This window comes from Anas acuta, chromosome 31 (genome assembly GCF_963932015.1).
Source record: "Anas acuta chromosome 31, bAnaAcu1.1, whole genome shotgun sequence".
NCBI classification, from domain to species: Eukaryota; Metazoa; Chordata; class Aves; order Anseriformes; family Anatidae; genus Anas; species Anas acuta.
This window is the reverse complement of record NC_089009.1, coordinates 1,207,357-1,220,117: the sequence shown is the minus strand read 5'-3', so window position 1 is coordinate 1,220,117 and position 12,761 is coordinate 1,207,357. Positions and strand designations below refer to the sequence as shown.

The 12,761-nt window shown below is 46.4% G+C and overlaps 2 protein-coding genes, 1 long non-coding RNA gene and 2 other non-coding genes across 5 annotated transcripts in view; 3 read left to right on the top strand and 2 right to left on the bottom strand.

Moving 5' to 3' along the window:
- The first annotated feature begins 68 nt into the window (after positions 1–68).
- TRNAL-CAA (transfer RNA leucine (anticodon CAA)) lies at positions 69–176 on the top strand. The gene is made up of 2 exons: positions 69–106; positions 131–176. It is a non-coding gene; the product is annotated as a tRNA-Leu (tRNA).
- A 314-nt stretch (positions 177–490) lies between these two features.
- Positions 491–562, top strand: TRNAE-CUC (transfer RNA glutamic acid (anticodon CUC)). The gene has a single exon. It is a non-coding gene; the product is annotated as a tRNA-Glu (tRNA).
- A 1,090-nt stretch (positions 563–1,652) lies between these two features.
- On the bottom strand, positions 1,653–2,072 carry LOC137846181 (histone H2B type 1-B-like). Its single transcript, XM_068663885.1, has one exon. The coding sequence runs from the start codon at positions 2,070–2,072 to the stop codon at positions 1,653–1,655; it is 420 nt and encodes a 139-aa protein (XP_068519986.1).
- Positions 2,073–7,217: 5,145 nt separating this feature from the next.
- IL4I1 (interleukin 4 induced 1) overlaps positions 7,218–12,761 on the top strand; it is a 5,625-nt gene continuing 81 nt past the window's right edge. Inside the window, exons 1-7 of the mRNA XM_068664005.1 lie at positions 7,218–7,354; positions 9,019–9,233; positions 9,883–9,995; positions 10,345–10,546; positions 10,929–10,997; positions 11,338–11,474; positions 11,669–12,761. The exon at positions 11,669–12,761 is cut by the window's right edge and continues 81 nt beyond it. Coding sequence (XP_068520106.1) covers positions 7,342–7,354; positions 9,019–9,233; positions 9,883–9,995; positions 10,345–10,546; positions 10,929–10,997; positions 11,338–11,474; positions 11,669–12,524 — 1,605 coding nt within the window. The 5' untranslated portion in view covers positions 7,218–7,341 and the 3' untranslated portion in view covers positions 12,525–12,761. The remainder of the gene's footprint in view (positions 7,355–9,018; positions 9,234–9,882; positions 9,996–10,344; positions 10,547–10,928; positions 10,998–11,337; positions 11,475–11,668) is intronic.
- LOC137846344 (uncharacterized) overlaps positions 7,358–12,761 on the bottom strand; it is a 6,736-nt gene continuing 1,332 nt past the window's right edge. The window contains exon 2 of the long non-coding RNA XR_011090475.1: positions 7,358–7,834. This is a non-coding gene — a long non-coding RNA (uncharacterized lncRNA). The remainder of the gene's footprint in view (positions 7,835–12,761) is intronic.

The following is a 12,761-nucleotide window of genomic DNA, read 5'->3' as shown; positions in this document are numbered from 1 at the left end:
CGGACCCACTTGCTTAATTTGAAGGTTAATTCTTGAGGATGAGGAGGGGGAGGAAGGCTCCCAGCGGTGTCAGGATGGCCGAGTGGTCTAAGGCGCCAGACTCAAGGCTCTGCTTTCCCTCCCTGGGGTTTTCTGGTCTCCGAATGGAGGCGTGGGTTCAAATCCCACTTCTGACACACCTTTTCCTTTGCCACCTCAACCCTTTTCGACCCCTCCTGCGCACGGATTAGGGAAAAACGCCGATTTCCCCCCTTTTTTTTTGGTGCTAAAACTCGCTGCTGCTCCCATTCCTGCACCCAGCCCTTTGCACCCACGCGTGGGCGGAGGCCACGAGTGAGTGGGTCACGGTGAGGAAATAGGGAGGGAAACGCTGTTTTTGGGGGGATCCTGGCTGCCGGGGGGGACAAACGCGACCCCCCCGGCCGTGGGCTGGGGTCCCCCCGCGATGGGGTCCCGCGTGGGGCCGCGCCGGAGTCGTGCTTTTAACGCTTCCCTGGTGGTCTAGTGGTTAGGATTCGGCGCTCTCACCGCCGCGGCCCGGGTTCGATTCCCGGTCAGGGAAACTCCTTTTCCCCCCACCCAAAATTACTTTTTTTTTTTTTTTTCCTGCTAACAACCACAATCTTTTTTTTTTTATTTTATTTTATTTTATTTTATTTTATTTTATTTTATTTTATTTTATTTTATTTTATTTTATTTTATTTTATTTTATTTTGTTTTATTTTGTTTTATTTTATTTATTTTTTATTTTTTAAATTTTATTTTATTTTATTTTATTTCATTTTAATTTAATTTTATTTATTTTATTTATTTTATTTTATTTTATTTTATTTTATTTTATTTTATTTCATTTCTTTTCATTTCTTTTCATTTATTTCTTTTCATTTTATTTTATTTTTCCTCAAATTCAACCCTAGAAGCACTCACTCACGCTCTCGCATTCACCATCTAAAAGCATCATGACCCCGCTGATTTTTCTTTCTAAGAATCACTGCTTTAATTGCCGTGTCTAATATCCCGACGAGGGCAGGGCCGGGCTGTCACCACCGCTATCCTGGGGCAGTTTAGGGTGTTGTGACATTTTCCCTGCACTTTCAGGGATTCAAATCATCACAATTTATAGAGTCAGGTGCATGTAAGCATCACCTTGCAGTAACGAGGATGGAAACTTTAGGGAAGTGGTGGAGTCACCATCCCTGGGGGGCTTTAAAAGATATTTAGATGTAGAGCTTAGGGATATGGTTTAGTGGAGGACTTGTTAGTGTTAGGTCAGAGGTTGGACTCGATGACCTTGAGGTCTCTTCCAACCTAAAAATTCTCTGATTGTGTGAAACATTTATTTTTCTCATATAACACCTACAGACTCAAGTAATGAGTCAACTACTCACTAATAGTCAACTACTCACTAATGAAATTATGAACCTCATGATAAAAAACAAAAAATCACTCTGACACCACCAAATGCTGCCAATTTTGTGCTTTATTGCAGTGCTGATTTAAATATCTCCTTCCCTGCAGTCCTTCCACCACACGCTGGTGGTCGCACAGATCTTGACAGCAGCTTTTCAGGTTTTCGCTCCCTCTCCTTGGGCCTTTGGATCTTGCTCCCGAGGGGTTCGAGGAAGGGGGGAGCAGGGGGAGGGCCTCGCTTTTTAATGCCCGCTTCTCGCGGCCACGCCGGTCGCCTGCCTGAACCTCTTCGGCATCACGCGGCGGAGGGCGGCTTGGACGTGCGAGGGGCCTGCGACGGGATGGCGGCTCTCCCTCCTCAGCCGGTCGGCCTCCTTCGAAACCTGCTGGTAGACGTCGTGCAGGAAGCTCACCATCAGCCCCTTGGCCTCGCGGGACAGGAGCTTGCCGTCTCGCTTCATCTGGCTGAGGGCCTTGGCCCCGAGGGGGTTGAAGGAGCCTTTGGCGGCCGCTTTCTTCTGGGGCTTCGTGGGTTTTCGCTTCGCCTTCCCGTGGGCCTTGCTGGGCTTGGATGGAGGTCTCCTGCCATGAGTCTTCGGCCTCCTCCTTTGCTGGGGTTGCCTCCTCTTTTGGGATTGCTTTCTTCCCTTGGCGGACACCATGGCTCAACCCTGCCCTGCCTGGACCCCTCGAACCTGCAACTGCCTCAGCCCACCCCCTTTTAAGCAAATTAGGGACAGGACCGAGCCCCCCCATTGGCCCAGAGAACAATGCCCCCAACGCTTCACAATGGAATGATGCAGGTCACTGCCCCCCCCGGCCCCCCAGGTATACTGGGACCCCAAATGCCCCCCCGTGTCCCCCACCCCTTTGACCCCACCATGATGTTAAACCCCAATAACAGCACAAATCACAGCATAAATCTCCCACTTCACAAAAAATGAGCATTTCACAGAATTTCGAGGTTGGAAGAGACCTCAAGATCATCGAGTCCATTTCTTTTCGGGGTGGGGGCAGGAAGATCAACCCCATCCCCAAAAGCTTGCTCCATCCACGCCAGGGGAGATTTCTGGCTGAGCAGGAAACAAAGGAAAATAAAATCCTTTGGAAGAACATCTCTCCTTGGCTCAAACCGCCAGCAAATCTGCCTGCCAGCTGCGAGATGATGACTAATTACTTAATGAGTCCACCCAGATCCAGCTTTGGTGGTTTCACACCAATGGCCAGCTAAGCTCCGGGGCTAGCCGAGCCTTATTAAATCAGGGAGATCGCTCGAGCGATTGCTGTCACGAGCAAAACAGACTCAGCAGAAGGCTCATGAATGGAATTTATTGCTTGCTAATAACAGGCTGCAGCAGTGGGAACTCAAAGCACACCAAAACCAACTTCTGCCCCATCCGCCCTCTTCTGCCTGCTCCCAAAACCCGATAAAGTCCCCAGATTTTTCCTCTCCAGCACAGCTTTTTTTTTTTTTTTTTTCACACCCACGTGGAAATGCACACGCTCATCACCTCCATTTTCTCAGATGCTCAAATCCCCCTGCGTGCTATGTCCTGTACCATCTCCAAACCCTCCAAACCCTGATTTTCTCTCAAAAAAAAAAAAAAAAAAACACAAAAAAAAAACAAGACAAAAAAAAAAAAAAAAACCACTGTTAAAACCATAAGGCAATTATTTGGAATAATTTAATTGTTTCTTCACCCTACTCAATGCTGAGTATTTGATGCTGCTCCAGCACCTACAAATTGCATTTCAGCCATGAAAAAAAGTCCTTAAAATATATCTGCTTGTCCCAGTCCTGTTTGCTGACCCGGAGCAATAACTCAGTATAAATTCTTGCTCACAACAGGCAGAAATTAGCATGAGACAGATGCCAGCAAAGAGCTGGAGGGGAAAATAAATGGATATAAAACATAAATGGGCAGTGCCAGGATGGATACAAGGTCTGAAGCTCCAGACTCGAGGCTCTGCCTGGCCTTCCCTGGGGATTTCTGCTCTGGGAATGGGTTCATGGATGCCAATCCTCCTTCTCATGCACCTTTTCTCACCTTTGGCCATGGATGGGAAATCCCCATCATAAAGCAGTGAGCTGGTGTTTGCAGGAAATCCCCCCCCAAGCTTAATCAATCTTTTGGGGGGTCATAAATTTAGAATATGCTCCCTGGGCACAAAATAATGCGCTTTTCCCATACGTCCCATGAACCCACAGCACGAGCAGCTCCAGCATCGCAGCCCTTAGGGTCTCTGCTCATCCCCTCCTGCAGCCTGGCTGGTTAAAACAATTCTTCTCCCTTCTAATTTATCCAAATTCCCTTTTGATCCCTTATTTCGTTCCTATGGACTAAATACCCAGAGCTGCAATGGGGGGGGGGAGCAAAGCCAAGGCAAGCAGTTGCATGAGAGAATGAAGCAATTTGAAATTTCATTTTTTTTAAGCAAAGTTCTCCATTTTGTACCATTCCCTTGAATTCTTACTCAATGTCTCACGACAAAGAGGTTGCTGTAATGAGAAGGAAGAAACCCAGTGACACCCGGGCCCAAGTAATGGATCCTTTTTATCCCCATCCTATCCTGGGTTGTCCTTCTTCTGTCTGTCCCTCCCCAAGCCTCAAGTTTCAGGTGGAAGCTGGATTTCCAGTAATCCTCAGGGAAGCAGGAACATGGGAGGAACTCCTTGTGCAATTAATAGCGAGCTGCTTATCCCCAGACAATAAAACCTGTTATTTGAGGCCCATCATAAAGCGACTTGCTAGGACATGCACTAAGCTCTGCCTTATCAAAACAAACCACCCTCGAAAATCTGTCAGTCCTGGGAACACGGGGAAGTGCTGGTTTCGCCACGTTGCTCTCAGATCACTCAAGAAGTGGTTGCTTCATTTAGCAGATGCCTCGTGTTGTGGGCTGCCATCATAGGTGCCAGCAGGTGTCAAGAAAACAGCCTGTGGATTGCAAGCAGGAAAAACAAAAAAAAAAGGACAAAATAAGCTGTGGTTTGTAATAATTAATAATAATAACAACAACAACATCGATAATAATAATAATAATAACAACAACAACAATAATAATAACAACAACAACAATAATAACATCAATAATATTAATAACATCAATAATAATAATAAATAATGATAATAATAATAATAAATAATGATAATAATAATAAAAATAATGATAATAATAATAAATAATGCCTTTGATTTGGGTTTAACATTTGGAAGAGGAAAGCGGGTGGATTTTCTTAAATGGGGTTGTGCTCTGGGCCAAAAAGCCCAAAGAAGCAAGAAATGGAATAGAAAAACATGAAATTATTTCATTTTTCTTAGAAGGGAATTAGCCGTGGACATTCCTCACCCAGTTTTAATGGGAAAAAAAGGGAACTCGTGGATGTAAAGCTGGATGCAAAGAATTAATTTGGAGTCTTGCCTTGATGGGCAAGCAGGCAGAGCTGTGCGTCAGAATTTTGTTAAAAAACACCATTTTGGGGGCATAGCCAAGGTCTGAGGCTGTATTAAAAGCACCATGAACTTCATTGGCAATCCCAGAAGTGACACTGAGGGAATGGTGTTGCGGAAATTTAAATCTCCATGACAGGACAGGACGAAGAAAGAGCACCAGGAAATATCCAGCTTGTCACAACAATGACTTTTGCCGGGAAAAACCCACACCCTGACTTCTTCCAGGAAGACCCTTTGAGCACAGCGTTGCAAAATTCTTGTAGGTACGTGACGAGCTCGTACGAAGTGAGAGAACTCATAGATGCAAATCTCTTCTCTAATTCCTGCTGCATGACAAAGATCGCACCCTGGGCATCAACTCATGAAGACCTCAACACAAGGACATGGACCTGTGAGAGTGGGTCTAGAAGAGGTCATGGGGATGATCAGAGGGCTGGAGCACTTCTCTTTTGAAGAAAAGCTGAGAAATTTGGGGTTATTTATCCCTGAGAAGAGAGCAGCCTTCCTATACCTAAAGGGGAGCAACAGGAGGGAGTCTTCAGGAAGCGTGATGACAAGGATTAATGGCTTTAAACAAAAAAAAGGTGGATTTAGCTAAGATATGAGGAAGAAATTCTTTACTCAGAGGGTGATGAGGCACTGGAACAGCTTGTCCAGAAAAGCTGTTGGATGTCCCGTCATCGGAAGAGTTCAAGGCCAGGCTGGATGGGGCTTGGAGCAACCTGGTCCAGTAGAAGGTGTCCTTGACCATGGCTTTAAGTTCCCTTTGTACCCAAATCATTCCCCATTTCTCTGCTCTATGCTTAAGGAATTCTATCAGTACTGGTCCCAGAAAGCCTGCAAGCTCATCCAGTGGGATCATTATTTAATACTTCCCCCAAATTTGACTTCATGATATGGAAAGTCCACTCAACACCCACCCCTGATCCATGTTTTACCCCACGGATCCACAATTTACTCTTCTGAGGCTGTATTTAGAGCTGGAGTAATGACCAATGTAACAGCACAAGTGAGCACCAGCACCAGAGCCTCAACCCCCTTACCACAATTCTTCAAAATTCTGCTTAAACCTCAGAAAAAACTGCAATATTGCTGAGCTTTGGGTGGGTAAATGCATGGTGATGAGGTCAGCTCGTTGCAAGAGACTCCAACTGTTGCAATCAAGGAAGAATTTAAAAAAAAAAAAAAAAAAAGCAGTACTGAAAGAAGCCAGAAAGAGGACCAGACAAAGCCACGCCTAGCTCTCAGCCTCCCTGCCTCAATGGCCAGGGAAATACACTCGAAAATCTGAAACCCAGACTTTTAATAGCAGGAGGGAATGATTTACTGTCACTACTGTCACTTCTGCTTGATTGCATGGAGTTGCTCCAGCACGAGGAGAACCGAAAGCACTTCAGAAGACAAATAAGAGGTTTTTAACCTGAGAAAAACCACTAAGATGACTCAATCGCTATCAAGGATTGCAGGGCTCTTCCAGCAAAGCGCTTTTCCAAGGAAGTTCCAGCGAAGGCGATTGCTTCTGCCCAGTGCTGAGCTCACCCCAAGGGCCACAAGACTGGGAAGTACCAGTTCTGGGTTTTGTTTCTGGAACTGAATCAGCAAATCGCCCCATTGACTGGAAAAGGCAGACGTTAGGCCTAAGACGAAGGAAAAGACCAAGTTTATAGGGCAAAAGTAGTCTGCTGTGGGCTTATTATCGTTATTTTTAAGATGTCCAGTCAAGGTGCCATGATTGGAGTCCATCCATACCAGGGTGTGATGAACCAGCCAAGGGACCTTTCTTCAGGCTGGTTTATGGGGTTATGGTCTCTTAGCTACACAAAGTTCTCGATTATGGAAAAAAACACATCATTACAACTCAGTGTTTTTACCATTTCAGGCATCTCTTGGTTCCCTCTATGCTAACATGGCCAGGATCAACACAACTAAAATTATGCAATAATTAAGAGTGAATCATTGAACCACCACCTGGAAACGCCACCAGAAAGGATATTTTGGATGCTACCTTGCGGGTCTCCATGCGGCGAGAGATGAATGATAATATCTACGTATAGTTTAAGGGGGTTGCAGTATAGGGGAAGAAAACCCAAGCCAGATGTTTTCCCAGTAGGAAGCTCTCTGTTCATCACAGAGAAGGGTGCGGTCACCTTTTGTCTGTTCTGATGATCACAACGATCACAACTCACAATAATGTCCCGTAAATTGATGGCTCATGACCAAAGAGGTGGCAACAGCAGGGAGTAAAAAAAAAAAAAAATACATACAGGGGAACTGAGTGTACATGAAATTGCTTCTTCCCCTTCTTATGACATACCACACTTTGCTCTCTTCCGGGGTGAACTGATTGGCAGAGTTGATTTTTTTTTTTTTTTTTGAGCCACCACGGCCGTGTTACCTCTTTTTTTTTTTTTTTTTTTTAAGCCAGGGTATAAAATGAAAATAATCTCAGCGGAAGGCTTGCCTTCCTCCAGGAACCATGGCTGGGACGGGTGAGTGATTCTCCTCTGGACTTTGGGGGTGTCGTGCTGCTTTCTCCTGCTTGCCTTTTGTCTTCGGTGGTTGGGTTTGCCTACATCTGCTGGGTGCCTTTTGTGTCACATCCTGAGGGCACCAGCCTCAAATCTCCATTTCTCCAGCAAAAGTATTTCATGATCCTGTGCAACTTGCTCTGGCAGTGAGAGATCTCCCTCGCAAATGGGACTGGGATGTGCCCAGGTGCGTAGGGAGCAATGGAAACCCATCTGCAAGCTCAGCTTCCCCTAGGGACCTTCTTGGAGGACACCTCCTTGCATCACATTTGCAGTTTCTCCAGCTCCAGCCCCACCGTAAGGGCTGGTGGAAGGTGAAAATCCAGCAGATGGTTCCAAGAGCTCGCCCCAACACGCTTGCCATCCTCCCACGGGGACCCCGATCTCCATCCAGAGGATCTCCTTTGTCTTCTGCATTGGCCAGGGCTGGTTGGGGTGGTCCTGTTGGGTGGGATGGAGGCAATAAAACCAATTATTTCCCCTTTTCTACTACACATCCCACCAAAACCACAACTCAAAGCAACATCCCTGGTCCTCAAGGCTGCTCAGGGCAGGGGCAGTGTTGGATCAAGAAGGTTAACGCAATTTTCTTAGCACAATACCTCTTCCAGCCATGCTTTAGGACAAAGGACCTGTTGATAAATGGCCTAAACATAGCAGGAGCTTTCTATTTCTTTATTTTACGGCCACAATCAGCATCTTCAGGGAGGTGGATCGGCGCTATGGGCTGTAGAAAGTCCTACTTCCAACAGCTCTGAGGCTCATTTGCAGCAGCTACATTTTGACCCAGATTGTTGGCAGAGCTGGGGCTGATCCAACAAAAGCAGCGATTCCAACAGGGATTTTCCCTGTGAATAAGAATTACTCAAGGTGTGGTTTCAAAAGCTTTTTTTTTTTTTTTTTTTTCTCCCTCCCTTCCTCTTTTTCCCTGGAAGGAAACTCCAAGAGCTGGGGGAAGGAAAAGAAAATGAAAGTTCTCCTGTAGTTATTTTTGAGACTAGAAACAAGAAAAATTAGAAAGAATCAGCGCGGTTTCTGGTCACCAAGCTTCCTTTCCCATCACCTGTCATCATCTATCTAATATAGATAATCTCTTCCTATATCTAATGGAATAGTGTGGTGGAGGGAGAAGACAATACCAGTGCATTAAAATTGTGATGTCATGGAGACAAGGGACAGTGCAGTCGGCACAACAATATATTTTTAAAAAACTTCATTAAATTCCTTGCACACATGCGATATTAAATTGCCATTCCTCATTACGGAGCCTTTCAAGCTTATTGAAAAAAAAGTCAAACTCATTTTGGAAACTCGCTACAACAGTTACACAAGCAGAACATATGAAATAAAATCTCTCTGGGCTTGCTTTTTTTTCCTTGAAACAAAACTTGCATTCGCTGGCCCTGCTAGACATCTGGCTGTGGTCGTGAGAGCCTTGCTGATGCCATGGATTTCACAATCGTGCAAGTGGATTTGAAAAATGATTTGCTGCTCATTCTTCTTTGGGGTTTGGGCACCGGTTTGTGCTGCCGCCTCCCTCCCCGGCTCTCAGGAATGAACTTGCATGCTGATTGCCGAGCGTTTTCGTTGCATTATTTTCCTCTCTTCTTTAATTCCTTCCCTAGTTCTCTTCCAAATCCTCCTGCTCGTGGGGCTCGTGAGCGCCAAGAGGTTTTCGTGTTTCCCTGAGTATTGCCTTCATGATAAAGACTACGAGGAGCTACTGGCTATAGTCAGGCATGGGCTGGGACCTGCAACTAAACCAGCAAAAGTGGTCATTGTCGGTGCTGGAATAAGCGGGCTCACGGCAGCGAAGCTGCTCCGAGATGCTGGCCACAAGGTGAGCGGTTGCACATTTTGTTTTCCTACCGTAAGGAATTCCAAGCCTGGAGAATGAAATAAATTTATTTTCAAGGGGAATAAATGCAGGAGTGGATGCGGTGGGGTGGGAAGGAAGGAAAAATGAGCAGGCTCCAGGAATTTCGCTTGATTCAGGAGTGATTTTCAAAACTACAAGCAAGGACAAGAGGCGATTTTGGGGGGAAAGGGAAGGTATATGCAAAGCAGCTCATTCAGATGTTCCCCCAAATGAATGTAAGCAGCAAAAAGTAAAGAGATTGTGCCTGTTGGGTGCTTTTTCTCTGTTTCTGAGGGTTTTGGAGGTGGGAAAGACACAAAGCTGCCTTTCCCTGGCTGTTTTCCAAACCCTTCCAGCACATGGAGCAGCTGAACCAACGCTAGGACTCTTTCAGCAGAGAGTGGGTGCACAAATGGGATGCAGAAGTTAGGGACTGTGCTGTAGGCAGAGGGGATCTTGGCCAACACAAAGCATTTTGGATCCACATAGAGCTATTTTGTTATTTGGAGGGGACCTATCCTGCTCCATGGGGCACACAGGCTGCTTACAACGATGCCCGTGAGCTTGCTTTTTTTGCATAAAATCCCCAAAGGCTGAAAACCTGCACCCTCCACCCCAAATTGCTTTTCAGGTTACCATTTTGGAAACCAGCAGTCGGGTCGGGGGGAGGATCAGGACCTACCGAGAGGAGGGACAGGACTGGTACGTGGAGCTGGGAGCCATGCGCCTGCCAGGCAAGCACAGGTAAGGTGGTGTCCTCCTTCCCTGCCCCAAAAAGATGAGAAATGAGGCTGGGGATGGGGATGAGGATTTGTGCTTGGAAATGGATGGAGAAGAGCAGGAGGAAGAAGCTATTTCCCCCATCTCTCCCCTAGAGCTTAGCAGCTGCATAAAAATGGCCAAAAAAACACATGGCCACCTGTGTTTGATAATTTTGACAATTATCAGAGTTGATAATGCCTATCTGCAATTACAAACGAACACATGGGCTTCCCCATAGTCGATGAGAAAGTTTCCTTTCCAGGTTTTTAATGCTTCAGTGGCAGGGTTTGGGTGTTTGCAAGCACCTCCCTATTCCTCTGCTCTTTCCTAGGCTGGTCCGTGAATTTATTAGGCAGTTCGGCCTGAAGCTAAACCCATTCATCCAGACAGACAACAACACCTGGTACTTTGTGAACGGCGCTCGGGCGAGAACTGGGGAAGTGGATAGAAACCCTGACATCCTAAACTATGCGCTGCATCCCTGGGAGAGGGGCAAAAGTGCCAGCCAGCTTTATAGGGAGGCACTATATAAGGTACGTGGCCACGTGGAAGGGATTGCAGCAGCACCCATCCCTCTGGGTTACGGTGTACCCTCACCTGCCATCATATTTGGGGAAGATTAGGGTCTTTTTGGAATGAAAAGCAGAAAGAATAGAGGCTAGCTGAATGCAGAGTCTTTTCATACGCCTTCATTTCTCTGGGATGAATTCACCAGGAGTTGGAGGAAATAGAAAATGCCACACCAAGGGATAAATTCCTAAAAGGTGAGGCAGGATCTGCTAGCTCTAGCTCAGCCCCAGGGTTCCCAAATCCCTAGGGCTGAATGTCCCGGATGAATCCTACCAGAACAGAGCAGGGGGCAACACTTTGGGAAATGTGCTTTCTCTCACAAGTATATCAATATTTCCTCTTCAGGCTTTCAGAGAGTTCCAGACTATGGACTGCAAGGAATACCTGAAAAAATACGATTCTTTCTCCACCAAGGTCAGTGGCTTGAGAATAAATTTAATTTCCCTGCTGGTGATAAAACTTCTTGAAGAAGTCTGAAGTGCTCTAGTCCCTTTCTCTGTCAACACTTCTAAGTGTTTTTTTTCCTAACCAATTCTGCCTTCTGCTCAAAAAAAAAAAAAATAGAAAGAAAAAGCAATCATGACTTGGAAGGAGTAGTTCGAGCTCTCTTATTTTCAAAGAGAGAAGCTCCTCTCTCCTCATGTTCCTCCATCAAGTGTTTTGTAATCAGATGGAGCATCAAGCAGCAGGACATGAATTTTGCCTTGGGCTGAGATAATAACATCAGGCCCTCTTTTCTTTCTGGCCTTTTTAGGAATATTTGATCAAAGTAGGAAAACTGAGCCGAGGAGCTGTTCAGATGATCGGTGACCTGTTGAATGAGGACTCTGGATTTTATCTGTCTTTCCTTGCCTCGCTGTGGGATTTTGATATCTTTTCCGGTGAGGAAAGGTAAGATGTCTCTTACAGGAAACCCTATTTTGTGCTGGTCCACAGAAAGTCACTGGAAGAGGAAATTTCAGTGACTTTTAGACATGTGATGGGGAATCCTAACTCCCAGCTTTTTTATTACCTCTAGGAGAGGTCAGGTTTTACATTTACTGAAACTCAACCTCTTTTCCTCACCTCCCTCTTCTTCCTTTCAGGTTTGACGAAATCACGGGGGGTTTTGACCAACTGCCCGAAGCCTTCCACAAAGCCCTGCCGGATGTCATCAAATTCAACTGCACGGTGGAGAAAATCATGACGAAGGGAGGCAAAGTTCGGGTGTTTTACCGTGCTCCGGACACCTTGGCCCCGAGTAAAGCAACTGCAGATTACGTCCTTGTCACTTCATCTGCCAAAGCCACCAGGCACATCAAATTCTTCCCACCGCTCTCTCCTCCCAAAACCCATGCCCTCCGCTCCATCCACTATGCAAGTGCCTCCAAAATAGCGTTGGCTTGCACCGAGAAGTTCTGGGAGAAGGACGGCATTCAAGGAGGCCACTCCGTCACCGACCGCCCTTCCAGGTTCATCTACTACCCCAGCCACGACTTCTCCAGTGGCGTGGGGGTGATCCTGGCCTCCTACACCTGGAACGATGACTCTCAGTTCTTCCTGCCCCTCACGGATGAAAAATGCCTGGATTTGGTATTCCAGGACCTGGCGGACATCCACCGGGTGAGCAAGGAGTACCTGCAGTACACCTGCGACCGGTACGTGATAGAGAAGTGGCAGCTGGACAAGCACTCGCAGGGGGCGTTTGCGGCCTTCACCCCCTACCAGTTCAATGATTTCTCTCAAGCTCTCTTTGAGCACGAGGGCAGGGTGCACTTTGCAGGAGAGCACGCTGCCCAGCCTCACGCTTGGATTGACACCTCCATGAAGGCCGCCGTGAGGGCCGCGAGCAACATCCATGATGAGAGCGAGGCCCGGACGCTCGTCGAAAATGAGGAGCTGCTGGAAGATGAGGAAAACGAGGAGCCGCTGGAGGATTTCCTGGAGAAAGATGAGCTCTGAGAAGGTCCCGACCTTACTAGACGCCACCAGCAGGCCTTGAATTCACTCTTGGTGGCACAAACCTCTACTCAAGGTTTTCTCTTTCCTACTCAGCAGCAGCAAGGAAAACAAAAACTGAAAAAAAAGTGTCTGTCCTCAGAAAAAAGACTAATAGGTTAAACACTTACGAGGAGAAAAGGGAATATTAAAAGTAATCTCTGTGTTGGTTTCGTGACTTGATATTACCCCTGCTCAGGT

Coding starts and splice junctions, on each gene's coding strand:
- LOC137846181 (XM_068663885.1), bottom strand. CDS start 2,072: ATGGTGTCCGCCAAGGGAAGAAAGCAATCCCAAAAGAGGAGGCAACCC.